Source organism: Plenodomus lingam (genome assembly GCF_022343315.1).
Source record: "Plenodomus lingam strain CAN1 chromosome Unknown contig_11, whole genome shotgun sequence".
Classification (NCBI taxonomy): domain Eukaryota; kingdom Fungi; phylum Ascomycota; class Dothideomycetes; order Pleosporales; family Leptosphaeriaceae; genus Plenodomus; species Plenodomus lingam.
Window position 1 is genome coordinate 1,652,455 of NW_027093929.1, and position 25,878 is coordinate 1,678,332.

General features: G+C 53.4%; 8 protein-coding genes across 8 annotated transcripts; 4 read left to right on the forward strand and 4 right to left on the reverse strand.

The window, feature by feature from the left end:
• Nucleotides 1-97: 97 nt before the first annotated feature.
• IAQ61_000955 (uncharacterized protein) lies at nt 98-2,770 on the reverse strand (the record flags this gene model as incomplete). Its single annotated transcript, XM_066094895.1, has 5 exons — nt 98-329; nt 412-535; nt 589-1,921; nt 1,999-2,517; nt 2,560-2,770. Coding segments are annotated over 5 exons (2,403 nt in total), but the record flags the coding sequence as incomplete, so codon positions are not given.
• Nucleotides 2,771-3,031: 261 nt separating this feature from the next.
• Nucleotides 3,032-4,731, forward strand: IAQ61_000956 (uncharacterized protein; the record flags this gene model as incomplete). The annotated part of the gene is made up of 4 exons (XM_003841290.1): nt 3,032-3,098; nt 3,153-3,563; nt 3,614-3,921; nt 4,042-4,731. The coding sequence occupies 4 exons, from the start codon at nt 3,032-3,034 to the stop codon at nt 4,729-4,731; spliced, it is 1,476 nt and encodes a 491-aa protein (XP_003841338.1).
• A 455-nt stretch (nt 4,732-5,186) lies between these two features.
• Nucleotides 5,187-6,499, reverse strand: IAQ61_000957 (uncharacterized protein; the record flags this gene model as incomplete). Its single annotated transcript, XM_066094896.1, has 5 exons — nt 5,187-5,591; nt 5,659-5,802; nt 5,942-6,007; nt 6,129-6,194; nt 6,249-6,499. Coding segments are annotated over 4 exons (429 nt in total), but the record flags the coding sequence as incomplete, so codon positions are not given.
• A 781-nt stretch (nt 6,500-7,280) lies between these two features.
• On the forward strand, nt 7,281-9,890 carry IAQ61_000958 (uncharacterized protein). Its single transcript, XM_003841288.2, has 6 exons — nt 7,281-7,852; nt 8,407-8,479; nt 8,532-8,838; nt 8,898-9,139; nt 9,188-9,258; nt 9,310-9,890. Exons 1-6 carry the CDS (start codon nt 7,490-7,492, stop codon nt 9,421-9,423), a joined length of 1,170 nt encoding a protein of 389 aa, XP_003841336.2. The 5' UTR covers nt 7,281-7,489; the 3' UTR covers nt 9,424-9,890.
• A 409-nt stretch (nt 9,891-10,299) lies between these two features.
• IAQ61_000959 (uncharacterized protein) lies at nt 10,300-13,337 on the reverse strand (the record flags this gene model as incomplete). Its single annotated transcript, XM_066094897.1, has 4 exons — nt 10,300-10,508; nt 10,715-12,064; nt 12,111-12,401; nt 12,795-13,337. Coding segments are annotated over 4 exons (2,310 nt in total), but the record flags the coding sequence as incomplete, so codon positions are not given.
• A 743-nt stretch (nt 13,338-14,080) lies between these two features.
• Nucleotides 14,081-20,109, forward strand: IAQ61_000960 (uncharacterized protein; the record flags this gene model as incomplete). Its single annotated transcript, XM_066094898.1, has 9 exons — nt 14,081-14,497; nt 14,603-16,227; nt 16,284-16,408; nt 16,466-16,752; nt 16,809-18,160; nt 18,223-19,485; nt 19,541-19,672; nt 19,723-19,965; nt 20,038-20,109. Exons 2-9 carry the CDS (start codon nt 15,730-15,732, stop codon nt 20,107-20,109), a joined length of 3,972 nt encoding a protein of 1,323 aa, XP_065955206.1. The 5' UTR covers nt 14,081-14,497; nt 14,603-15,729.
• A 1,503-nt stretch (nt 20,110-21,612) lies between these two features.
• Nucleotides 21,613-25,037, forward strand: IAQ61_000961 (uncharacterized protein; the record flags this gene model as incomplete). The annotated part of the gene is made up of 5 exons (XM_003841284.2): nt 21,613-23,030; nt 23,082-23,192; nt 23,246-23,342; nt 23,399-23,648; nt 23,719-25,037. 5 exons carry the CDS (start codon nt 21,613-21,615, stop codon nt 25,035-25,037), a joined length of 3,195 nt encoding a protein of 1,064 aa, XP_003841332.1.
• Nucleotides 25,038-25,379: 342 nt separating this feature from the next.
• IAQ61_000962 (uncharacterized protein) lies at nt 25,380-25,701 on the reverse strand (the record flags this gene model as incomplete). The annotated part of the gene is made up of 2 exons (XM_066094899.1): nt 25,380-25,618; nt 25,683-25,701. 2 exons carry the CDS (start codon nt 25,699-25,701, stop codon nt 25,380-25,382), a joined length of 258 nt encoding a protein of 85 aa, XP_065955207.1.
• Nucleotides 25,702-25,878: the final 177 nt, after the last annotated feature.

Consider the following 25,878-nt stretch of genomic DNA (forward strand, 5'->3'; position numbering starts at 1 on the left):
ATACTATACAAACCCGCAATCCAGCCCCTCATTTATCATCAAAGAGCTCTGGATAGCGATACCCCTGCAAAAGTCCCCAATCCCCTCCAACCCCTCATTACGCACCCTCCCATCTACGAAACGCCACCAAACCTCTCCGTCCTACCACCCCTGAAGCTCCTATAAAAGTCTTCTGTAGGATCCGAGCCCAGTCCATTCCAGCCGTTTGCGCCCACACGCTGCGACTCCTTTTGCGCCTTGTTGATCTTATCTTGGAGCTGCGAGGCGCCCGAGTCGATGAGTTGGAGCTGTGCGAGCTGGGTGTTGAGGACGCGGACGACTTTTGTCAACTGTTTGCATGAGTCAGTAAATAATCTAAAAATGTAGCGGAGTGCTATGAAGAGGTAGAATGGTTGGTAGTGATGAACATACCGGATCATCGGGCTTGCCAGTCTTGCTTAGTGTCTGGGATGTAGTGTTGATTTCCTCAATCATCTCGGTGAGATCCTTGTTCAGCTCGTTGAGCCTGTCTTGGAGTTTCTCGGCGAGTTTGTAGCTGGAAGTGCTGTTAGTACTTCTTTGCAAGGATACTGTTTCCGCGAGACTTACGTTCGTTCACGCTCTTGATCAGGACCACGTAGACCCTCGTTCTTCCCGCTGACTCCGTGCATCTTCATCAGATTGTCAATCTCCTTCTCATATCGGTCAAGATAAGAGTCCAATTCTTGCTGGTTTTCCTCCATCATCGTCAGTTGCCTTTCCACTTCTGCAGCGTCGCGTTCAGCCTGGAAAGTCTTGGAATACAGCTGGCGAACTTTGTCGGAGTTCTCGACCAGAGCGCGATCCCAAGATGCGACTGTCTCGGCCTGTTGCTGAAACTCCTTTTGGTACTTGGAAAGATCAGCTGCCCATCGTGTAATGATCTCGTCCATGGACTTGTTCTTCAGCCGTGACTGAGCAGATGGTGCTGGACCGGCGGTCGAGCTAGCCATGTTGGCCGCATTCGCCCCTGATGTTGCTGTGGTGGCTCCAAGGCCAGATGCAGGTTGAGAGGTTGATGTGGAATTTGCAGGCTGCGTTCCGGTTGTTGCTGGTTTGGCGCCGAAAAGACTTGGGGTTGCGCCTGAGGTTGCGCCTGAGCTAGACGCTGGGGGTGCAGAGCTTCCGCCGCCCAGACCCGGAAAAGCTGTAGAGCCAGCTGTTGTGGTCGTAGGCCCGCTGGTAGCAGTAGTAGTCGCGCTGCTGGTCGCCGTTGTATCGGCAGCCGTAGACGCAGGGGGCTTACCCCAATTGAAGTTGCTGCTTCCTCCCGCTGACGCCGGCGTGTTGGAGCCAGCACCCGCGAAAAGACCACCGCTAGCGGGCGCGGATGATGCTGGAGCTGTCGTGTTTCCACCTAATGATGGCGTAGAGCCTGTCGAGGCAGGTGTCGAGCCAAGATTGAACCCAAGGGGCTTGGCTGGTGTCGCCGAGGGCGTTGTGCTTCCCAGATTACCAAAGAGACCAGACTTGGGAGCGGCTTGCCCTTCCTGTGTACCCGCAGTCGCATTCTGAGCACCTCCGCCGAAGAGACCACTTGATGGCGCCGAAGACGTGGGTGTCGCAGGCTTATTCGCATCGGAGGAGGCGCCTGTGTTGCCGAAGAGTCCAGATCCGGGAGTAGAGGCTCCTGCAGGTTTCGCGGCCGAGCTACCGAACAAGCTAGGTGCAGCTGATGAGGATGTGGTCGCTGGTTTCTGAGCCTGTCCGAATAATGCACCTGATTGTGTGCTTCCCGATTGGTTGTTCTGTTGACCAAACAAAGACGAACCAGATTGAGCAGCTCCGCCCGCCTGATTGTTGTTACCCCCGAAAAGACTTGGGCCAGGAGGGGGTCCAGCTGGAGTGGTTGAGGGAAGGAACGAAGTCTTGTTTGGCGCAGGTGTTGCTGTTGGTGTTGAGCCTAGCAATTTACGTGAGTATTTGCAGATTCGCAGATTCGCACACGTTGCTCCCAATGAAGGCTTCAAATAGACATACCAGAAGTTGCTCCAAAGCTGAAAGAGGGCGCCGAGGAGGTGGCTGCACCGCTCGTAGCGGATGATGTGCCTCCAAACAGACCTCCAGCAGGCTTTGACGCGTCCTCGCTGGGCTTTCCCAGGCTCCCAAATCCAGCAAAGCTGGGAGTCGTAGACGCGCCCGATATAGCCCCACCACCGAAGAGACCACCGGCTGGCTTGCTTGCGGGGGTGCTTGATGCGCCTCCTCCAAAGACACTCGAAGAGCTGGCGGCTGTATTTGCAGTACCAAACAGGCTTGGGGTTGCTGAGCCTGATGAGCCGGTCGCAGCGCCAAACAACGGCTTGTTTGGGGTACTGCTACTGTTGTTGTTGTTGTTGTTGTTGTTGTTGCTATTGCTGTTGGCGCCGAAACTGAAGTTCATGATGGCGGTGGTATTGTTTACGGTCTCGAAGAGGTGAATTGGCGTGGCAGGTCCACGTTCTGTCTCAGGACGCGCAATGAATGCTGGATAGGGCGTCGCAACACCACAGGCACGCACTGTAGCAATCGCGCAAGTACTCTAAATAGCAGGTGTAGGACAGGCGAATTGCTCGGAGCTTGGCTTGGCTTCGGCGTGTGAGTTACAGCTGCCAAAGTTGAGGTAAGGGTAGGAGTACTTGGGGCCCATGCAACCTGAGCAAGCTGCAAATGCTAGCGTCGGCCAAACGGGCGCCCAAACTCCGGGTTGATTGCTGGTTGCATGTGGGCAAATGGGATTCCAGACCATCTCGGACGCTTCTTCCCTTCCCCGCTAGGCCATCACCGCACCGCTTGAAACCCCACGACGACAACTGACACCCATTGGAGGCGCAGCAGACTGCCACATTACATTACATTGTCTGCTTTTGTTCTTCTCTTCTCTTACACCCCCCCCTTTTTTTTTTCTCCAAACCAAAATAGGCCAGATCTCTCATAACTTCAGACCTGCAGTCTCTTCTTCCGCCCTCATATCCAGCCAGACCACACCAACCAAAACCCCCCCCCAACACTTCCTTGCAAGCGTTGGCCCAACATGCCTGATGAACTGGCCCCCCCGCGTAAGAGTGTCGAACTCGAGGATCCTGGTGCGAGGGAGCTTGGTGAGTCTGCGTGTGATAGCAATGCCATGCTTCCCATCTAATCAACACATGCAGCCGATTCAAGTGACGAGCACTTCTCCGACGCCTCCGAAGGACGAGCAGCCCTCCGCAATGAAGCCACTTCTCCTATTCCAATCACGCGTGTCGAGCGGGTCGATGATGAGCCCGCCCATGGCGAAGTCCCTGGCACAGAGGCCTACAAGATGCGGACCCAGGATGCTGTACCCGACGAGGTCGAGATCGTACCGGAGGGCTCGCGAAGTCGTAGTGCTTCGAGAGTGAGCGCAAGTGACCGGCCTCTGACACCGGGAGGCACTCCTGTTCCAAAGACCGTCGTTGAACGAGTGGATGACGTGCCAGCCCACGGCGAAGTTCCCGGTACACTTGCGCACCAGCAACGCCTCGCCGACGCCGAGCCCGATGTGATTGTCAAGATCCCCCAGCCGCCCAAGAACAAGACTGCAGGTACGTAGGGCATTTCCTTGGTGCCTCCTGCGTACCATTGACGGAAAAAGGATCGCCAACTCCCTCGCTTGATAGGTCTCCCTTGAACTCCACCACTGACGGCGCATCCGAATCCTCCTCCCATCCTCTCGAGGAGACTGACACGGTACCTGAGCCAGACGACGAGGAAGCGGATGGAGATATGCCAGACGAAGACGACGATGGCTTTGGAGACTTTGACGAGTTCGAAGAGGGCGGGAACGACGATGACTTTGGGGACTTTGACGATGGGTTTCAGCAAGGCGAGTACGAGGCAGAGACTACATTTGATAATCCCCCAACACATCAACCCCCGGTACCTGCCCCTTCACCAGGTCCTGTAAGTAATGAGAATCTTAGCCTCAGCATACCACGCTTCTCTCCTTTTGATCTGCTCTTGCTACCGTGACCATCTACAAACCAAAACATGTAACTGACCAACTCCCTTTTCTTGCAACAGCCTGTCCTTGACTTCGCCGCCCTCACCTCCCCCGACTCCATCACAACAGCCGCTCAACCCTACATCGACTCCATTTACCCCTCGCACGACATCCCCGGCATATCCACCACCGACCTCGAACCCCCGCGCTCCATGTTCCTCAGCGAACGCAGCCACTCCCTCTGGACCCAACTCGTTGCCCCACCCCCACTCCAACCCCCAGACTGGGTCCGCTCCCGCATCCGCCGCCTCTTCCTCGTCTCCCTCGGTGTCCCCATCGACCTGGACGAAATCCTGCCAGCCTCGAAGCAAAAAAAACTCATCCTCCCCTCCATCCACATCCCCGGCGACCGCTCCCCACGCCCCTCGTCCGACGGCCGCCTCACGCGTCTCAAGAAGGAAGGCGACAACACCTCGTCCACCTCAGTCGACTCGTCCAAATCTGAATCCCGAAGGAGAAAAGGTCCGCCCCCGCCCCCCGAACTCGATCTCAGCAGCACGAGCATGCTGTGTGCGACGAGCGAGGCTGCGCTGCGCAACTTCACCCTCGACGAGCTGCAGGCGCATGTCAAGAGGTTGGGCGAGCTCGAGCGCCGCGCGCAAGAGGTGTTTGCTTATTGGCAGGCGAGGCTGGAGAGTGCATTGGGGGATAAGGATGCGTTTGAGCAGGTGATTGAGAGTTTAGTGGCTCATGCTAAGAAGTTGAGATGAGTGGGGGGGTTGTTTTACGGGGTTTTCTTCATTTTGGTAGGGGTATGAATATGGATATGGGATGGGTATACGTATGAGTATGGGCCGGGGGAGATGGCATGGTGGAAATACCTAGGACAAGGTCATTCAGATACTTTATACCGGGTTTTTTCGTTTGGTCGAGGGCAATGGGTTGGACTCGTTTTGTCTGGTCTTATCTTTTTCCTGGTTCCAAAGGGTAAATGGGAATGGCCATATGCGACTCTAGAGAGGATACGACAGATCGTTGCATGGTTTTATCAAAATCTAGGTACAGGTAGGCTCATCAGGACTCTTGTCATGAGAGCGGATTTTCATGCTATCATTATATCATTATATCATTATATCATTATATCATTATATCATTATATCATTATATCATTATATCATTATATCATTATATCATTATATCATTATATCATTATAATCATCACAATCTCGTACGGGGCTTGTTTGAACCTCGACACACTACAGAGATAAGCACATGGGCATGTCGAAATCAAAATCACAATCGAATTTTTAGAAGCAATGCATGGCGAAGAAAACATGAGAAAAGCGGGGACTGCGCGTGCGCTCTGAAATCCAGTCTTTTGCATCACTGTGACTCTTGTTCAATCTGGAAACGAAATCAAGTGCTCACCAAAGGAAAAAACCCCCCCCGATATATGCTTCTTTCTCCAATTTTCATTCCGTCTTGACAATATAGATAGCTCGACTCGTCGAAAATATTTCGCCGTGTTCGGAGTTCCAGAGTAGGTAAACAGTAGTAGTAGGAGGTCATCATCATCGATCGTCTCTTTTTTTCATCACGACGTGGTTTTCTTTTCTTCTTTTAGATGTGGCTAGATAGAACGAGGCACCCAGAGGTCAGCTAAGAGCTGTCTTGTCTGTTTCACCAAAACCCCCTACTTTTCTGTTTTTCCCCCTTTTGACAAACTACTACATGTACATGCGGTACTAGATTGTGGCAGAGGAGAGAAGTCGCAGCGCACTGGGATGTGTGGTGCTTACTTTTGCTCGCCTTGGGAGCGGCCCTCGTTGATGACATCGTCGCTGGAGGGGGGGGGGGGGGTTGTTAGTGGGGGTTCTGTGGAAGGGGTGTTTGGGGTGTGTTTGTGAGAGGGGAGGGGGATGTGGTGCCGGATATGGTAGTAAGGAATTACGAGGTGGGGCAGCGGAGGAACAAACTTACATGTGCTTGTCGAGATCCTCAATGTGCTGTTTTTGCTGCTTGAGCTTCTCCTTGATTGCCCTGAGCCTGTGGAAAATAAGTTAGCCATGTTCCTTGTATGTTTTCTTCAAGCAATTTGCCTCGCATTGTAGGTACGCTTTCATGGGCGGCGCATTCGATGGGGAAGACGGGTTCGCGATGGACGTACTTGGCCTTCTCTTCCTGACGGATGTAGAGCTCCTCAGCAGCGGCCTCACGCTTGGTGAAAGCATCACTATTTCTCGAATTAGCACCTGTCCACTTTAGATTTTCATCAGTTGCGATTTACCCTCCAGCGCTTCCGGTAGGCCTCGAGGTACCCGAGCCGGTGGCACCCTCGGCCATGCGCAAGGCAGAGGCCGAGAAGTAGCGGGGAGCGGCGAAGGAGCGCGCGCTCTTGATGATTTGTGTGCGAAGCATGATGTTGATTTGATTTGGGGTGGTGAGCAATTGGGAGACGGAGAGGTGGTGTTTTATGGCAATTGCGGGCGGCAAGGTGGAGTGATGGCTTGGATCACGGTCGAGAGAAGCTTGGACCGGCTGGGTAGAGCGTCATCGTTGGTGGATCATGTGACGATCTGTTTACTGTCGTGTTGCTGGTTGTGACAGGCTGCCGAACTGGAATAAGGGGGTTATGATTTATGATGTGTTTGTTTGTTTCCCTCTGGATTGAAGGTCCTTGTATGCAGCGTTAGAGAGATGTTGCTGATGTAGCTCTCGTGCAAGTCGCCTGCTGGTTCAAGGTGTCAACTGGTCCGTCAGTGTACCGGTACCGTAGGTAGGTAGGTAGGTAGGTACCTTCGAGTCATTCGACGACCGAACAGATGGAACAGATGGTTCAGAGAGGACACCGTGCGGTACACGCTATGCTATTGTACTGTCTGTATGTAGGTACTCTACCCGAAGATCCTGGATGTGAACATGTTTGCACAAGGCGAGGAATAATAATGAGAGCATTATACTGGAGCACTGCAACAGGTACCTACATACTGTCCCTATCACCTGGACCATGCATCGACAATCCATCCGTACCTAGAATACAGAAGGCCTTGGCAGCTCTTTGACGATCTCCACCCGTCTCCTACCGGTATGTGATGAGGAGAGTGATGGTGGTGGTCATGATGGCTGGTTCCATTGCCGGTACACACTCTTTGCCACTTGATCCTGCTCATATGCAGTGAGGACTGAAAAGGCGGTCATGATCCATGTACAGCAGGTACCTAGCTCATGCACTCTATCCAGTGAGTATGTACTCCATGTACTCCATGTACTCTATCCAGTGAGTATGTACTCCATGTACTCCAAGTACTCCATGTACTCCATGTACTCCATGTACTCCATCTAGTGAGTATGTACTCCATGTACTCCATGTACTCCATCTACCTATGTACCCATGTACCCATATGTACCTACCGACCGTCCACCGCTGCCGCACCGGTACCGTATTGCGGGGCAGCACCTGTCAGGGCCACCGCCTGCTACCGGTAGCTAATCTGGTCGTGGCGGCCCCAGCAAAAAGTCTCAGCATCCATGAGGGGCGACGGGGCGCTGGCACGGTGGGAAAGGGAGAAGGATCATGTTGGCTTGCTCTTGTCCATGGGCGGTGACGGCCGGTCCACTGCCTGCCAGTTCGCAATCAGCGTTCTGGGCTTGTGTGAAACGATCCAAGGACAGGCAGGCGTGATCTGCGCCAAGACCAGTCGGGTCCTTCGAAGCAGAGTTGGAAGTCCCCTCCTCCTTGGTAACGCTCAACCACACAAGCCCGTCCTCCGACACAAGTTGATTTCTGACTCCAAGTCTCTTGTCAACCATCCACCAACCCCCCAACTCCTTTCATCGTCCACCTCTTCTCTGCACTCCTGCTCCCTCACACATCCCACCCATTTCGCTCTCGTAAGTAGCCTTGCCTCCCAATCCCCTCTCCCCCACCCTATCTCGTCACTCTTGCCCCCTCCCCCCCCTCTCCTCCCCCCCCCAAAACGACTGCGGACCGCTTGCAATCTGCGCTCTAGTGGCCTCTCAGCACACGCCTGCCAGCACGATAGGGACAGTGAGCCCTTCGAAGCCCGCCAGCTCCGACACTACCCGCCGTGTTGTGGTCAGCGTCGCCTGGGTGCGACGCTGATGTGTGTATGTGGCCCAGCAACAGCAGCAGCCGCACATGCTCGCCCCTCGTCGCGCCCTCCTGTCCTTGTGCGCAGAGCACACGTAGACAATGCACGCAGCTCGGCCTTCGCCCAGCCCGAGTTGGCCCCGCAGTCTGCGCTCGATACGCTCGACAAGCAATCGGCGGTGACGAGAAAATCGCACTTTTCCCTGCCTGGAGCAGAGAGGGCGTGTTGAGGGGCGAGCAGCACAGTGGAGACCCTGAGACGTCGCGACAACAACGCCCAACACGCATCCCTCGCGCGCTCACTTTGCATGTACAATGGCTAACAATCCCGCAGACCAACATCACAATGGGTTACGAAGATTCCGTCTACCTGGCCAAGCTGGCCGAACAGGCCGAGCGCTATGAGGGTGAGTCTGCCAGCAGCAAGCTGCGACCGCCCGTGCTGACACATGTGCGCAGAGATGGTCGAGAACATGAAGGCCGTTGCCTCTGCAGACCAGGAGCTCTCCGTTGAGGAGCGAAATCTTCTGTCTGTTGCCTACAAGAACGTCATTGGTGCCCGCCGCGCGTCCTGGAGAATCGTCACCTCGATTGAGCAGAAAGAAGAGTCCAAGGGCAACGAGAACCAGGTGGCCCTGATCAAGGAGTACCGCCAAAAGATCGAGGCCGAGTTGGCTAAGATCTGCGAGGATATCCTGGAGTGCCTAGACGGCCACCTGATCCCCTCTGCTGAGAGCGGCGAGTCCAAGGTCTTCTACCACAAGATGTATGTCTTCTACCTGCTTGTTCATTCGATTCTCTCACTAAATACCCTTCTTTACACAGGAAGGGCGACTACCACCGTTACCTCGCCGAGTTTGCCGTTGGTGACAAGCGCAAGACTTCTGCCGACAAGTCCCTCGAGGCATACAAGGCCGCCACCGATGTTGCTGCCCAAAACCTCGCCCCCACCCACCCCATCCGCCTGGGTCTCGCATTGAACTTCTCCGTCTTCTACTACGAGATCCTCAACTCGCCCGACCAGGCTTGCCAGTTGGCCAAGCAGGCTTTCGATGACGCCATTGCCGGTATGTCTCGAGTGGAAGCCGTTAGCTACAATACTGACAAGATTGCAGAGCTCGATACCCTCTCCGAGGAGAGCTACAAGGACTCCACCCTCATCATGCAGCTCCTCCGTGACAACTTGGTAAATCTCCATTCTACGCAATATCAAGGACTCTTCGACTAACTCATGTAGACTCTCTGGACATCGTCTGAGAATGAGCCTTCTGCCGAGGCACCTGCTGACCCTCCCGCGACTGACGCACCCGCTGCTGAGGCTTCCGAGACTCCTGCTGAGACCAAGGCATAAATCATCTGGACCTGATTCAACAGGTAATCGTAAGGCGGGTAATGACATGGTGCGCATCTTGGGAGGAAGTTATGATGCCCAGTGTATCAATCCTCACTGGTATGAGGGCTACTTTTAGGCTGCTGGCTAAAGTCACACGTGCTTCGTTAGACTCCTGAATTTTCAACCTCTCCATATATCCTGCCATTATCCCATCCCCCTTCCCCCTTCCCCCTTTGTTAATGCCAGCCCCCGTCCGTAATCCCACACTTGTATGACAACCACTTTTTTCTGTCATGGGTTTTATTCTGGAGAGGCTTATGGATTTAGACACACTGAACCTCATTCCCCACCCCCTTGTTCCACACGGGCTTGTGTCTGGATTGTGCGCCCCTTTTTTTGTCTGGCGCCGTTGTCTGCACTCCCTGTGCGAAAAATTAAAAAGAATACAAGATTTATTTTGACCAATGAAATAGTTGTATGCTTGATCTTCTGATGAATGGGTAACATGGGTGACTGCGGAGCGTGATTGATTTCTTCATCTTCAATAGTTTCACTAGGGATAGATGGTGGGATAAACGGTTTACTGGTATAGAAAATGGACTGTTGAAAGTAAGTACCAAGTAGGTTGGGACGGTAAGTGTATTAGTTGTTATTCTGTTTGTGTTTTTGGGTCTGGAGGTTTGGTTCATCTCGCACATGTGTCTGTTATGTGAATTTTTTTTTGCAAGTCAATTTCATGGAGCCATTTTCCATGGAAGTCATTATTCCCATGAACTATTTTCCATGAGCCCATCCCCATTAGACCCATCTCACCTCACCGCCCGCACATCTCACCTCACCGCCCGCACATCTCACCTCCTCCATCCCCATCCTCTTTCCCCTCCCAAAACAACTCCCCTTCCGTGTACCCTTGCCCCAGCACCGACCATCTACTCAAATACCACCACCGCCGTCGTCCCAACAAACACTGCATCGTATCAAGTCCCACCCGCCCCCGCTCCCGCCACCGTCTGTCCAAGCTGTTGGGTTGCAGCTTCAGGAGGCGTTATGACAAAAGCTCGACCGGGTCGGCCAGCGGCTGCAACGTATTGGGGTCGGGTGGCCTGGGGCGGAGAATTAGTATGTGTGGAGGGGGGAGTGGAGGGGGATAATAGGGAATTAGCGTAGGTTTGGGGGGGAGGTATGAAGGGTGAGAGGTAGGTGGAGAAAGGGGGGAAGGGGATTTCGCACGGTAAAAAGGGGACTTTTTTTTCAAAGCAGGAGTACGAGTACAAAGTACAGAGTACAAGTACAAGTACAAAACACTCACATCCGCAATCCATTGCCTAATCCCACGCCTCCACCACTGCATCCCACAACAAGGACAATACTGCTCCTCCCCGCTCCACAAACACTCCCTGTGAAAACGACACCCACACCGCAACGCCGTCATCGCCACCCTTCCAAACGGCACCGCGGAGCCCACTCCCGCCGTCGCCGCATCCCCGCCTCCAGACCCGTCCTCTTGCACTTTGAACACCGCTCGACATAGTGGACACGCCTCACCTACTGGCAGCGGATGCTGCGCTACCCGCGTCCCGCGCGTGAGCCACTTGTCGCGCCCAGAGTACAATCTGCAGCCTGGGCGGGCGGGAGGGATGCGTTGAGTAGCCGGGGTTTGGGGGGTGCGGGGGAGGAGGGTGGGTATGGCGTCTGTGTTGGGCGGGGGGTTAGCTGCGGCGTGGAGGGCGATGGTGATGGTGTCGATGGCCGGGTGGTGCGGGTTATTATTGTTATTATTGATGAGGGCTAGGGGTGTGGGGGCGGTGGGGGGCAGGAGAGCGGCGGTGATGTCGTCTTGGTCTGTGTCTTGGGTGCTGGGGCGCAAAGGGTGGACTATTCGGAGTAATTGTGCGGTTTCGGCGGTGAGGATCTGGATGTCTGTGTTTTCGCGGTTGTAGTTTGTGGTGGCTGTGGTATTGAGGGGGGTGGCGCCTATGGTGGTGGGTTGGGTTGGGTCGGGGATCAGGATGGCTTCGGTGGGAAAGGGTACTTCTGGGGGGTTGCTGGGTATCGTGGGGATGGGGGGTTGGTTAGGGTTGGCGGGTGTTTGTGGACGGGTGGCGATGGTGGTGGCGAAGAAGTTGGGTCGAGGGTCCTCGGCGAGTATGGCTGGTGTAGAAGGACGGACGGATGATGATGCAAAAGGAGTCGAGGCACGTCCTAAGCTCGTCTCGTAGTATCTGGAAAAGGGTGTGTTCGAGCTGGGACGGCTACTTGTGGCTTCCTCTGCTGCCGATGCTTGAAAGGGGTCCGATTGGCGTCTCAAGCTGGCCTGTTGATCCGACGCACCACGGACACTTGAGCTAGGCCTGCTCCTTTGCTCTTCATCCGCGCCTATAAGGTTGGGATAGCTCTCCCTTTGTCGTCGCAAGGCGGCAGTGCCCGCTATCCCTGCCGCGCTTACGTTCGCTAGGTGTTCAGCCATTTGTTCTCCTGTTTGATAGCTGTATCCTGGGATGTAAAAGAACATGTACGAGCCTCGCTGTTCGCTGAGGCAGGTACCGTGACTCAGTGACGGGGTAGAAGTGGCGAGCCTTGTGCGGGACGAGAGTGGTGATGTAGTAAGCGATGGTATAGAGAAGTGTATTTTGGTGGCAAGCGAGTCAGCACGGATGGACTGTGTGATAGCGATGGGGGTGGTAGCAATTGTGCTTGATGTGAACTGGGTTGGAACCAAGTCGATAGTGGATGTGATGTGGTTGAGATGGAATTAGATTGACTTCGTAGCTGACTAGCTGCGCCGATAAGTTCAGATGAGCCTGCTCTTTACTATTATGTCTTTGAAATAGTGGAGGAAGTGCGAGGCTGAATAGAAAGGATTGCTCTTTCTCAACATGTAGATGGGTGCAGTGTCCAGTGTGCATGTTGGCCAGGAGTAGAAAGAAGTATATTCGTATTGCCATTTGCTCGAGTCGGCCATCTCTCCAACGATTGATTCGCGTCATAGCGATAGTCTTGCGATGTGTGGAATAAGAATAGTGATGAATCAACGGGGGTTTTTTGTAAGAAAAAAAAGTTAGTAGGCACCCCAATGACAGTGTAAAGAGATGTAGAAAACGATGAAGATTCATTCAGTTGAGATTGAAGTTGTGATCTTGACGGAATGAAATGAATGTATACAAACGTGTAACATTTACAAGGTTGTTAATTATATGCAACCAATTCTGTTGTAACAAAGAGCTATGACGGTAAGAGCTTCTAGGATGGGCGTAGTTCTGTCGAGGTCATGTGATGGAGTGTGGCCTGGTTGATACCTACCACCGGTACCTTCACCGACATTTAGATACGAATTCCACGGCCGATAGCGCTTACATGACCAACTGCACTCGAAACCAAACCTACCGTACTCGTCTCCCGCGATCCAAGAAGAGCGTCCGAGTGCAGAGGTAATCGAGCACAGATGCGTGTTCTGATAGGCATGCAAGAGCAGCATGGGAAGGTCTGTCCACGAGGATATGCCTGACGAGGCATCCAACCTCTTGAAAGCGCCGTTTGTAAACAGGCAGACCCTGCCAGGATGGTTGGGCGCTGTTCCCATTCCCCGAAACCATGTTTGGAATGCAATGCTGCCCTCCCTCTTGCAGACGCGCACGCAAGGCGAAAGATGTGCAAGTAGGAGATTGGCTCGCGATGGTGAGAGAAGAAAACAAGAAGACAAAGTGAAGCTGGGTGAAGCTGGTGAAGCTGGTGTTGGTGGTGCTGGTCATGCAGTAGAGTAGTTGGCCGACACCAGGGCTACCAATCGAGGACAGGACGGAAGACGCGGAATCACGTGCGGAAAGCGGCCCATTAGTGTGGCCATTTGTCGGAAAGTCGGTGCCGTCTTCAGTGTCCAAGCAGACACACACACTCTCTCTCTCGCTCTCTTTGCCCCGTTTGGCCGGGGAAGACCCTGAAAGAGGGCAAAAAGGCAGTGCTCTCACGCATGAGGGGCAGAACCCGATTCCAGGGCGGGTAAGGATGATGGCGTTTGCGTGAGTCGTCTCAGAGAAGTACGGTAGGTCCTAATAGAGTACCATATGCTGGTAGCTGGTAAGTGGTAAAGTGTGCTGTCTGCTGCCTCCCATCCCAGTCCGCGCATCCACGTTTGTTTTACCCCACCACACGACAAACGAAGGCGAGGGGGGAGGGCAACAATCATGGGCAATGTGGATGAGATGATGGCTGATCACGCGGAGATATTCCTAAATCCGCCCGTTACGATTGGGGAGCTTGCCATCTGAAACACATGTAGCTGCCATGGTACTCTTACAATCAAGAGGAGAGCCAAAAAAAAACACCAATTAGGTACGGTATGCTGTGGCAGCGGTGATCAAACACGAGGCTAGGGAGGATCAACCCGGCGCGCAAATTGAAGGCTGCCAGCACAGCCGACCATTTTCTGCCCGAATGGTGGGATGCGGGCTGAGGGTCCGGTGGTGGATGGGAGGAGGAGGAGGAGGAGGAGGAGGATGAGGGAGGGGCACGTTACTTACCGGTTGGAGCGGACGCTTGGCCTTGATTAGCACCCGAGGGCCTCGACCATTGTGGCAAAGGAAGATGCCCCTATTCGCTACTCGGCGGGAAGAAGACAGAGTTCAGCCGGGGGAAGGGGAGGGAGGGAGGGAGGGGGGCTGCAGCATGCCTTTCACCTGGGGCTGCTTGGGCGTCTTTGGGTAGGTATTCGTTGGTATCTAGAGTAGCACTGTGGATGGAGAGGATAACTGCAAGGTCGTTGGTGGACAGCGAGGCCAAGAGAAGCTGGGCGATGTTGGAGGCGGTTACAGACTTGATCTGAGCCTTGGAAGACGAAGAATGTCTTGTTTGTCTGTAGGAGTAGGGTGTGTACTAGACTACTAGACTATTGACTCGTTACACATTATGACGCGCGAACTTGATGCTGGGGTGGATGTTGATAGAGATGCGACGAGATGAGATGACGAAAAAGAAATAATTAGTTATAACAAACACCATGAATGATGTAGCCATGTGCTGACAAGTCTGTTGTGTGCACAGCTCTCTTTCTCCCTTCTCCCTTCTCCCTTCTCTCTTCTCTCTTCTCTCTTCTCCCTTCTCTCTTCTCTCTTCTCTCTTCTCTCTTCTCCCTTCTCTCTTCTCTCTTCTCTCTTCTCTCTTCTCCCTTCTCTCTTCTCTCTTCTCTCTTCTCTCTTCTCCCCTTCTTCCTTTCTCTCCTTCTTCCTTTCTCTCTCCCTCTCTCTCCACTGTCCAACCAACAAGACTTACCTACCTAGACCCACTCAGACCATGGTACATTCAAGCAAATAGGCGACGGCTGCAGGCAAGGGTACCTACTATGTATGCACTTGGATATTCTCTACCACTACATGCCTACCTGGCAAATAGCCTAGCTACTACAGTCAGAGTAACCGGCGCGGAAGCAACGCTGGTCGGCCGTTGCAGCAGCAATCTGCTTTCGTACCCGTAGGACAAGGCCGACTAGTCCATCTGACTAGGTAGACGACCAAGGATCAGGGTGGAGCTTCTTGTGGCCTAGCGTCTTCACTGACAGCTGTATGGAGGATCGCGACCTTTGGGCTGTGGGCTTTGTCAGGATAGAGAGATATTACTGGCGATCGCCGCCCAGAGGTTGCACACCACCACTCTTCCGCTTCTTCTTCCTAACTCCCTCCTTGCCCTCGTCCTCGCCCACTGACCCTAGCTCTTCGTCATCGCTTCTTTTTCTTCTTTTTCTTTCTCTCTCTCCCCGTTGCTTCTCTACCCGCCCGCCCGCCTGCAGCCCATCAACCATTCTCGTGGTTGCGCCGCCAAATCTCCCATATCTTGCGACCAACCCCCCTTCCCTCGTGACGCCAAACCCGTTCTGCTCGCGCCACAAGGACCACAAGGACAACCCCCCCCCCCCTCCCCATCCCATCCCATCCCATCCCGGCCAACCCTACTAGCACGACCAGAAAGTACCACACACCTACTGGGACAATCCTCGTTCGTCCAACCCTAACCGAGACTGAGTCGCGATATATCACCGGCTCACGCATACATATCGGCCTGCCTGCCTGCCTCTGCCTGCCTGATTCCTGCTGCCCGCCGCCCTGTCGCCACATCCCTCTGCAGTAGGAGAGTAGTACCAGTAGCACCAGTAGCACCAGTAGCACCAGTAGTGCTAGTAGAAGTAATTTCCTCTACACGACGACCACGACCACGACTCCGAACCCGAACCCCGACCCGGACCACGACCGTAACCTCCACCACGAACACTGCCTGTCCTTTTCCATCCCTCATGCGAAACTAGCACGCCACTCGCCAGTCCACCTCGCCATCGCGATGGCAACCGCCGCAGCCACATACGCAGGCGTGACGGCTCTGATCGCCAACATCGCGAGACAGCATGACCCTACTCGCGAATCTTCCTTCAGTGCCCAAATAGCCGCCAATGGTGCCGAGAACGCTGCCAACGCCATCTCCATACCTGGCCCCGACTGTCCAGAGAAAACCGAGCTGGAGCAGCAGATAGCCGCCCTCTGCGCCCGCGTCGACTTCCTTGAGCGCAAGAGCAGCGCAGCCCAGCACCAAGGCGTACTCCCACCCACGCCTGCGCAAGACCCCCCCGAGGACGGCCTGGGCTCCACCCCAGCGGGCTCCCTCCGCAGCAATGGTCCGCCCGGCCAGGGACGCCGAGGCTCAACCAAGGAAAGAGCACAATGGGTCTCCAATTGGTTGGCGGCAAAGGAAACAAATGGTGATGCTGAGGAGCCTGCTGCAGCCCTGACCGAAGAGCAGCTCAACTACCTACGCAGTCACCTCAACCAGCAAGCAGACCAGGCAAGTGTTGCAGCATCCGCTAAAAGTGACCACTTTCTAATCTCCTTCCTCCTTAGATCAGGAACCAACGACAACACATCGAACAGCTTTCGTCTGAAGTCAAGAATCAACTGACTACCCAGAACATGGTTTTCGAACACGGCATCGAGGACATTGGAGCGCTCAAGCGGGAGCTGGGCAAGTAAGAACTCGCGCCACGACTCTACTAACCCTCTGTACGCTGACCACGCACCTCCAGGCACCAGCAAGCCAACTTGGCCTTCCAGAAAGCGCTACGAGAAATTGGTGCGATTGTCACAGCAGTCGCTATGGGCGATCTGAGCAAGAAAGTCTTGATACATGCCAAGGAAATGGACCCGGAAATCACTCTGTTCAAACGCACAATCAACACCATGGTGGATCAGCTACAAGAATTCGCCAGTCAAGTCACTTTTTTGGCCAGAGAGGTCGGCACAGAGGGAAGGCTTGGCGGCCAGGCCAATCTGCCTGGCGTTGCTGGCATTTGGGCCGAGTTGACCGATAGTGGTACGTCGTCATCCCTACGTTCCCTCATTCGGGCCGACTCCTAACATACGCCGTAGTCAATGTAATGGCCAACAACCTGACGCAGCAAGTACGAGAGATTGCTGTAGTCACAACTGCTGTCGCCCATGGCGACCTCAGCCGAAAGATTGAACGTCCCGCCAAGGGCGAAATTCTACAGCTTCAACAAACGATCAATACCATGGTGGACCAACTCCAGTCGTTCGCAACCCAAGTCACAAAAGTGGCCAGAGATGTCGGCACCGAAGGAAAGCTTGGCGGGCAGGCTGAGATTGCGGGTGTGCAGGGCATGTGGAACGAACTCACGGTCAATGTGAACGCCATGGCGCAAAACCTGACGACACAGGTACGAGACATCGCACAGGTAACGACGGCTGTGGCACAAGGCAACCTCACTCAGAAAGTAGAGGCTGAATGCAAGGGCGAGATTTTGGACCTGAAACTGACCATCAATCGCATGGTGGACCAGTTGCAACAATTTGCACACGAAGTCACCAAGATAGCACGAGAAGTCGGATCCGAAGGTCGACTTGGCGGACAGGCTACAGTACATGGTGTCGAGGGTACCTGGAAAGACCTCACGGAAAACGTGAATGGTATGGCCATGAATCTCACAACCCAGGTGCGAGAAATCGCAGAAGTCACTACAGCTGTCGCGCGAGGGGATCTGAGCAGAAAAGTCAAGGCCGAGGTACAGGGTGAGATCTTGTCACTCAAGATTACCATCAACACCATGGTGGACCGTTTGAATACGTTCGCACAGGAAGTTAGCAAGGTCGCTCGCGAGGTCGGAACCGACGGAATCCTAGGGGGTCAGGCACAAGTCGACAACGTCGAGGGCAAGTGGAAGGACCTAACCAACAATGTCAACACGATGGCGCAAAACCTCACGCTGCAAGTGCGAAGTATCTCCGAAGTCACACAGGCGATTGCCAAAGGAGACATGAGCAGGAGAGTCCACGTGGACGCCGAGGGAGAAATTCGCCTACTCAAGGACACCGTCAACGACATGGTGATGAGGCTGGACGAATGGTCACTCGCCGTGAAACGCGTCGCTCGCGATGTGGGTGTGGATGGCAAGATGGGCGGTCAGGCCGACGTCCGCGATATTGACGGCAGATGGAAGGAAATCACGACAGACGTCAACACCATGGCCCAAAACCTTACATCGCAAGTGCGAGCATTCGGCGACATCACCAACGCAGCCATGGAGGGCAAATTTACGCAAATCACCGTCGAAGCCTCGGGCGAAATGGACGAGTTGAAGCGCAAGATCAACCAGATGGTGGCCAGTTTACGTGAAAGTATTCAGCGCAACACGGCCGCAAGGGAGGCTGCCGAATTGGCCAACAAAACCAAATCAGAATTCTTGGCAAACATGTCGCACGAGGTACGTTTTTGTTCGCTCACACAAGTTGTTGAACATTGAGCAGAGACTAACTGTGGACTCAGATCAGGACGCCCATGAACGGAATCATTGGAATGACACAGTTGACGCTGGACACGGATTTGACGCATGCACAACGCGAGATGTTGACCATTGTGCACAACCTGGCTGGACAATTACTCACCATCATTGACGACATTCTTGACATCTCCAAGATTGAGGCAAACCGCATGGTCATGGAGGAGATTCCATTTTCCATGAGGGGCACCCTATTCAACGCGCTCAAGTCGTTGGCTTCACGGGCGAATGAGCGCAAGTTGAACCTGGCGTACGATGTCAACCACAAGGTGCCGGATTACGTTATTGGCGACTCCTTCAGGTTACGACAGATTATTCTCAACCTGGTTGGCAATGCCATCAAATTCACTGAGCTGGGGGAGGTCAAGGTCGCCATCTCCATGGCGCAAGACCAAGAATGCGGGCCGGACCAGTACGTTTTTCAGTTTGCCGTATCGGACACTGGCATAGGTATTCGTGGCGATAAGCTCAACCTCATTTTCGACACATTCCAGCAAGCGGATGGATCAACGACGAGGAAATTCGGTGGTACCGGTCTTGGTCTGTCCATCTCCAAGCGTCTGGTCACGTTGATGGGCGGACGCATGTGGGTGGAGTCCGACTTTGGCAAGGGCAGTGTCTTCTACTTCACGTGTAGAGTGCGTCTTGGCAAGCCCGAGATCTCTGCGATTCAACCCCAGCTCATGGCCTACAAGGGCCACTCGGTCTTGTTTGTCGACCAAGGCAATACCAACTTCTCGGAGCAGATCATTGAGCATATCAAAGCTCTTGAACTTGTGCCCATGGTGGTCAAGGGAGTGGATGAGGTGCCAGACACTGCGACCAAAGCGGATATGCCCTTTGACTGTGTCATCGTGGACAACGAGAGGACAGCCAGGGAGCTCAGGATTGCTGAGCGATTCAAGTACATCCCGCTTGTCGTGCTTACACCGCACATCACTGTCAGCCTGAGGTCTGCGCTCGAGAATGGTATCTCTAGCTACATGACCACGCCATGCCTGCCGATTGACTTGGGTAATGCGCTCATTCCAGCTCTTGATGGGCGAGCTGCGCCACTGGTCTCGGACCACTCGAAGTCGTTCAATATTCTGCTAGCCGAAGACAACGCCGTCAACCAGAAGCTTGCAGTGAGGATCTTGGAGAAGTATCATCACCGGGTGACGGTGGCCAACAATGGTCTCGAGGCCTTTGAGCATATCCAGAAGAAACGCTATGACTGCGTTCTCATGGATGTGCAGATGCCTGTTATGGTAAGTGTGCAATGCAAGGTAATTGCACAACATGGCTGCTAACATTTTGTGCCAGGGTGGATTCGAAGCAACTGCCAAGATCCGCGAATGGGAACGTGAGAATGGCATTCCGTCCACATCAGTCATTGCCTTGACTGCCCACGCCATGGTGGGCGATCGCGAGAAGTGTCTTGCAGCCCAAATGGATGTAAGAGGTCATTGTCACCCTCTTGCTTTGTAGCCTACTGACTTGCCCAGGACTACCTCTCGAAGCCTTTGCGGCAGAACCAGCTCATCCAGACGATTCTTCGATGTGCTACCCTCGGTGGCGGCAATCACGTCGCGCGAGATCACCTACCGGACCTTCAAATGCCGGGTAGTTCGAGTCCAGCGGCTAAGAAGCGACCACAGCTCGAGACTAGGGGGTACACGGAGCGGGGCGGGGCTGATAGCCCAAGGCTACTGGCAGTGGATCAGACGGATAACAACAGTGTCGAGAGAGTACGTTCCTTGTCCACTTCGTTGTAAGTTGAATTCCTGACAAATTCAGCTGTTACTTCGCAGCCACAGTAGCTGAACCTCGACAAGGAAGAGGAGAAGGCTGGAATGAGCCGACTCTTTGGACCACCAGAACCGGAACCATGAGCAGAGGCAGAAGGTCGTCTGTTGTAGCGCATACGTATACCGACTGCGCGACGAGTGCGTGAGAAGAGGAGAAGCATGTTCGGGCGAACGAGGGTTGTTAACCGGGAATCGGCTGTTTGGCGTTCTAGAGTCTGCTGGACGGGGAACCGGCATCGTTAGAGAATTTGGGCAGAGGGCAGAGGGGCATCTATTTTCTCTCCATCCCTACTCTGTATCCTTGTTAGTTATATCGCCGATAACTCATTGCATATTCGGCGTTTTCCCATCGCTGGCCTGCTATTTTTGCTGACTTTGCTGGGTTATGTATGTTTGGCTTTGGTTGTGTGTTTAGCCGAGAAAGAGGGTTGTGCGAAGGGTGTCAGGCGGTCATCTCTGTGGCTAGGCTACCATGAATCTACTGGCCTTTTGTGTGTGTGTTGAAGTGTTGAAGTCGAAGTGTTGAAGTCGAAGTGTTGAAGTCGAAGTGTTGAAGTCGAAGTGTTGAAGTCATCTAGCGCTTTCTGCATATGTATAGTGGCCCAGGTGACTGACTGACTGACCCTAATTCCCAAAGTACAAACAAAGTCGTGTGAGCAGATGGAGTTTGGTGATGTGCACGTGCGGCTATGTGCCAGGCCAGGATGGACGTTTGTTGCACAACAGGTGCGCTAAGCCGAGGCGGTTTGCTCCCATTCACCGGAAGCATACCGTACCGGTAGCTCAACCAGAAAGTCCCAAGCCCTTCAGCTGTTTTGGTCAACTCAGTGCAAGTTCAGCCCAACGGAGAAGAGGATGCCCTGTGCAGTAGCACATAGCCATAGGCCCACGATCGACCATCAAACTCGCTTCACTGCGCGCCTTTCCGGTCGTCCAAGCGATCTCTCGGGCGGAGAGTGGGAGCCATTACGAGCCTATCGATAATGAACGGGCGCACCGAGACGACGCGACTTCAACCCCTCCAACCGCACGAGGCTGCCAATGATCTCTGGATGGTTCTCTGGACAGGAGAGCAGCAGCAGTAGCAGCACCTGATGCTGTAATGGCTTTACCCTTTGGCCGTTAAGCCTTCTCGCTCTGTCTCCTAAGTTACCTAGCTGATCTGTTTCGCGCATCCGTCGTCGTTCTACGGTACGCGACCTACCGGTACCGGTACCGTAAGCCTTCGCGTCGCGTCCTTGGTTGCGACTGCCTCATTTCACAAGGTAGACGGCCGGCCCGCTTGAGCACGGCAGGCACAGGTGTCAGCCTGGTACATGTGCTCGCTCTCCTTTGATGGTTACACTCGCTTTTGGCTACTTCTCACCTCACGTCACTATAGAATCTTCATTGCCTGCTTATACATGCCATAGTAGTAGCCCGCTGCCTTGCTGCCGCCTGACAACCACCCGGCCACGAAGCCACGACCGGCTCCACGACCTCGCCTGTTGATTACATCTGGCCATCGCCCCGTTCAGCCGGCCCATCACCTTCACTTTCATTCTCACGCCCTCACCACCCGGTGCGTGTGTGGAGACAAAACCCATCATGGACACACAAAACTCGGCTCCGCCGTCCATGACCATTGCCGAGCTGGAAGGCTACATCGAAGCCATCACCCTAGTCGTAAACACGTCCGATTCTATAAACGAAAGATCACATTACCAGGCTGTCCTGCACGATCTCCACCAGCGAGTACAAGAGGCGCGACAGGTAGAGGCAATGGCCGGCCCGTCTAGTTACCACAACGGGGCGCAGAGCCCGTCGCCTCGCAGTCTGGACGACCTGCAGCGGTCTGCAGAACAGCAGGACCTTCCTCTACTCAAACGCAAGCATCGTCTTGATGCTGATTGGCGGGCTTCGAAACGTGTAAGGAAACCATATAGTCCGATCGCGCCTGGGGCTCTGATCAATACGGAGGCTTATTATACGGAGACATTGCCAACTCGTGTGCTGCCGAGTCCAAACGCACCCGAGGCCTCAATCAAGACAGAGGCATATCACACAGAGACACTGCCGACTCGTACACTACCAAACGCTTTCATAGATCTCACTGGACCCATATACGATGATTCCACCGAGTCAAATCCAGCCACGCCAGATCCGTTTCCTGAGCTTGTCAACGCCTACCGAGTACCTAACCAAGGCCAGAATGATGGCAGTTCCACAGACCATCGAGCCGATGCGTTCAACCAGGAGTGGATGGGAATCGAGGACCTAGCTTCGTTCATGGTGGCACCAACTGAGCCTGGAGGAGGCTACGGGTTCCAGCAGTTGATACAGCCACAGCCACAGCTTCGGAATGGTTTCAATAACCAGGAGGTACCTTATTTCCCTGGCCTAGAGTGGCCGGCGTGGGCAGCCGGTGCCCACGCCCACGCAGAAGATTATGGCGAGGCCCCACTGACTGGTGTCGAAGCGGACGCCATTGAGAAGCTTTTCGAAAACATCAAGGACCACGGCGAGACCCCTGGGGACCGGGAGCCTACTCCGGCGATTATGGCCTGTACTCTCAAGGAATATCAGAAGATTGGTCTTACCTGGCTACTGAAGATGGAGCACGGCAATGCCAAAGGCGGCATTCTTGCCGATGAGATGGGCCTTGGTAAAACGGTGCAAGCGCTCTCACTCATGTGCGCCAATCGGTCGCAAGACCCTCTGTGTAAAACCACCTTGATTATTGCGCCCGTTGCTCTGATGCGTCAGTGGGAGAAAGAGATCGAACGCCACGTCCTTCCTCGCCATCGTTTCACTGTATATCTGTATCATGGAAGCGGTAAGAACGTCGACTTCAAACGCCTTCGCACCTACGACGTGGTGCTGACGACATTCGGTACACTTACCTCTGAGTTCAAGCAGAAAGAGGCGCGTAAAGAGTCGAGTTTTGTGGAGAAGGAACTGAAAGATCCTCGCTTTCAACGCAAGGCCAAGGATAAACTCGCATTGTTGGGACGCGAGTGCATGTGGTAGGTCTTCTCTAGATATCTGCTTGATGGCTGTTAACCTTAGCCTTGCAGGTATCGCGTCATCATTGACGAAGCTCATAATATCAAGAACCGCAATGCCAAGTCATCGAAGGCTGCTGCTGATCTACAGGCACGTCATCGCCTATGTATGACTGGTACCCCGTAAGTTTTGTAACTCTTTTTGGGAATTGAGCCCTGTACTGATAGTGCCCAAGAATGATGAACTCTGTTGACGAGCTATATCCTCTGCTTCGCTTCTTGAAGGTTCATCCCTATAGCGAGTGGAGCAGATTTAATGACGATATTGGCAAGGTACCTACTAGTCAGCCATTTCTCGGGTTTGTTGCTTGTACTGATTTCGACCATAGCCTGTCAAGCAAATGCACCCAAACGCCCGCAAGAAAGCAATGAATCGTATTCAGATTCTCCTGCGATCGGTAATGCTTCGACGACAAAAGTCTTCAAAGGTCGATGGTCAAGAAGTGTGCACGATTCCACCAAAGCACACAGCCACAGCCAACGTCGAATTCAGTGATGCCGAGCATGAGTTGTACAAGGCGCTGGAGACAAAGTCGCAATTGCAGATGAACAGGTTCATAGAGAGGAACGCTGTCACTGGTGGGTCACGCCATAACAACATGATTGCAGGTGCGATTGAATTGCAGAGGATATGCTGACCTCCTTCTAGCGAACTATGCGAACGTATTATGTCTCTTGTTGAGACTTCGCCAAGCTTGCTGTCACCCTCACTTGATTAAGGATCTAAGTCAGCCCGCTACTGAGGGTATCGACGAGTATGATCTTCTCGAACGCGCTCGCATGCTTGAGAATCATGTAGTTGCGAGACTGAAGGCGTTCAGCTCATTCGAGTGCCCAATTTGCCTGGAAGCAGATCCTAATGCGACTATCATAATACCCTGTGGTCACACTGTATGTGGCGAATGTGTTCAGAAACTGGTCGATCCCACTCGGCAAGAACCGAACGAAGAGGGTGTCCAAGCTGCAAAGTGTCCACAGTGCCGTGGAGAGTTGCACGCCAAGCTTATCACTGATTATAAGCACTTCTGCAAAGTCCACTGCCCTGAAAAGCTGGACGCGTCTGACCTCTATGACGATAATAGCAGTGAGGATGGAAGTGATGACTCAGATTCAGAGGACGATGAAGATGAGGATGTTAATGAAAAGGGTGACCTTGCTGGCTTTGTCGTTTCCGACGACGACGAAGTTACTGAAGAAGAAGAAGATGGGGAGGAATTTGAATTTTTTAAAGCCGAGGGCTCTGAACTGGATACTCCTCAGAAATCCAGGGTCAAGGTTGAAAACAAACGGCCTCCCAAAAGCCGCAAGGGCAAAGGAAAAGGAAAAGGGAAAGCGCGTGCCACGCCCAAGAAAACGCTTGCCCAACTCAAGAAGGACTCTCTTCGCAGCAAGGCCGCGAAGAAGAAATATCTACGCCGTCTAGAAAAGACGTATATTCCATCTGCCAAGATTGAGAAGACGATGGCGCTTCTCGCCGAAATCGCCGAAAATGATCCATCCGAGAAGACGTTGATATTCTCCCAGTTCACCTCCTTGTTGGATCTTGTCGAAGTTCCTTTGTCTCAGAGGAAGATCCGTTATCAGCGCTACGACGGTAGCATGAAGATGGACGAGCGTGCCGACGCCGTCAACGCCTTCATGGACGACCCCGACGAAAACGTCATGCTCGTATCGCTGAAGGCTGGCAACGCCGGTCTCAATCTCTGGAAGGCCTCCCAGGTCATCGTCCTCGACCCCTTCTGGAACCCCTTCATCGAAGACCAGGCTGTCGATCGTGCGCATCGCATGCCCCAGCCACGCGAGGTGCACGTTCATCGCGTGCTGGTCCCCGAAACCGTGGAAGATCGCATCTGCGTCCTGCAGGACAAGAAGCGAGAAATCATTGGCGCGGCCCTGGATGAGCAGGCTTCCAAGAGTTTGACCCGCCTCGATGTGCGCGAGTTGCGATATCTATTTGGCATGTCCTAGGGACTCTTTGCCTCACAGCTATCTACATCCATCTACCCTGATTTCCAGATCTTTTGTTCACTGTGGCTTGATCATGTGAACACGTACCACAATCTTGGTGCCCCAGATCTTTTTTCCTTTATATATTGTACAGAGTTACAGGGATAGGTATTTTCGTTTCTTTTTTCCTTACTTTTTTTTGATACCCCGATCTGAAATGGATCATGGAGACTACAAGTACATCGGCGCATGGGTAAAGGCATACCGCGGGCGCATAATTGTGTGCCACGCTTCTAGATAGTGCATAGTGGGCCTGGGGATGTGTGTAGTTATGGGTAGATGTAGAGATGGGCGTGCGAGTTTTTACTTTTTGGACATGGGCGGTGTATTCAAGGATTGAATGAGATTTGTAATGTGAACTTCAAAGGGTGAAACGTTCTTGTCAGCCGTCAAACACAACGAACCTTGTGGATAACAGGCTCTCCTGACCCCCCTTTCTTTGGACCAAGGTAGAACTGTGTGGTTTAACTTGGCGTCATGTTGTCCAGTGTGTATGAGAAATGGAAATCTTGCTAATAAACACCCCTTTTTTGGTATATAGACTATGGTACACGAGAAGCGGATGAGGACTATATATTCAATGTTATCCGGTGCAAAAAATGATACCTAAACGCCTTTTGCTCATGTAAATGGTGTCCAAAACTGATGCAGAACTAAAAAACAAACAAGCGGTTGATGAGATGATGCAGATGATGCAGATGATGCAGATGATGCAGATGATGCAGATGATGCAGATGGTGGTGTGTGTGGTAACGTCATCAAGGGAACCCTCCCTCCCTTTTTCATAGTCCAGAAGAGAGTC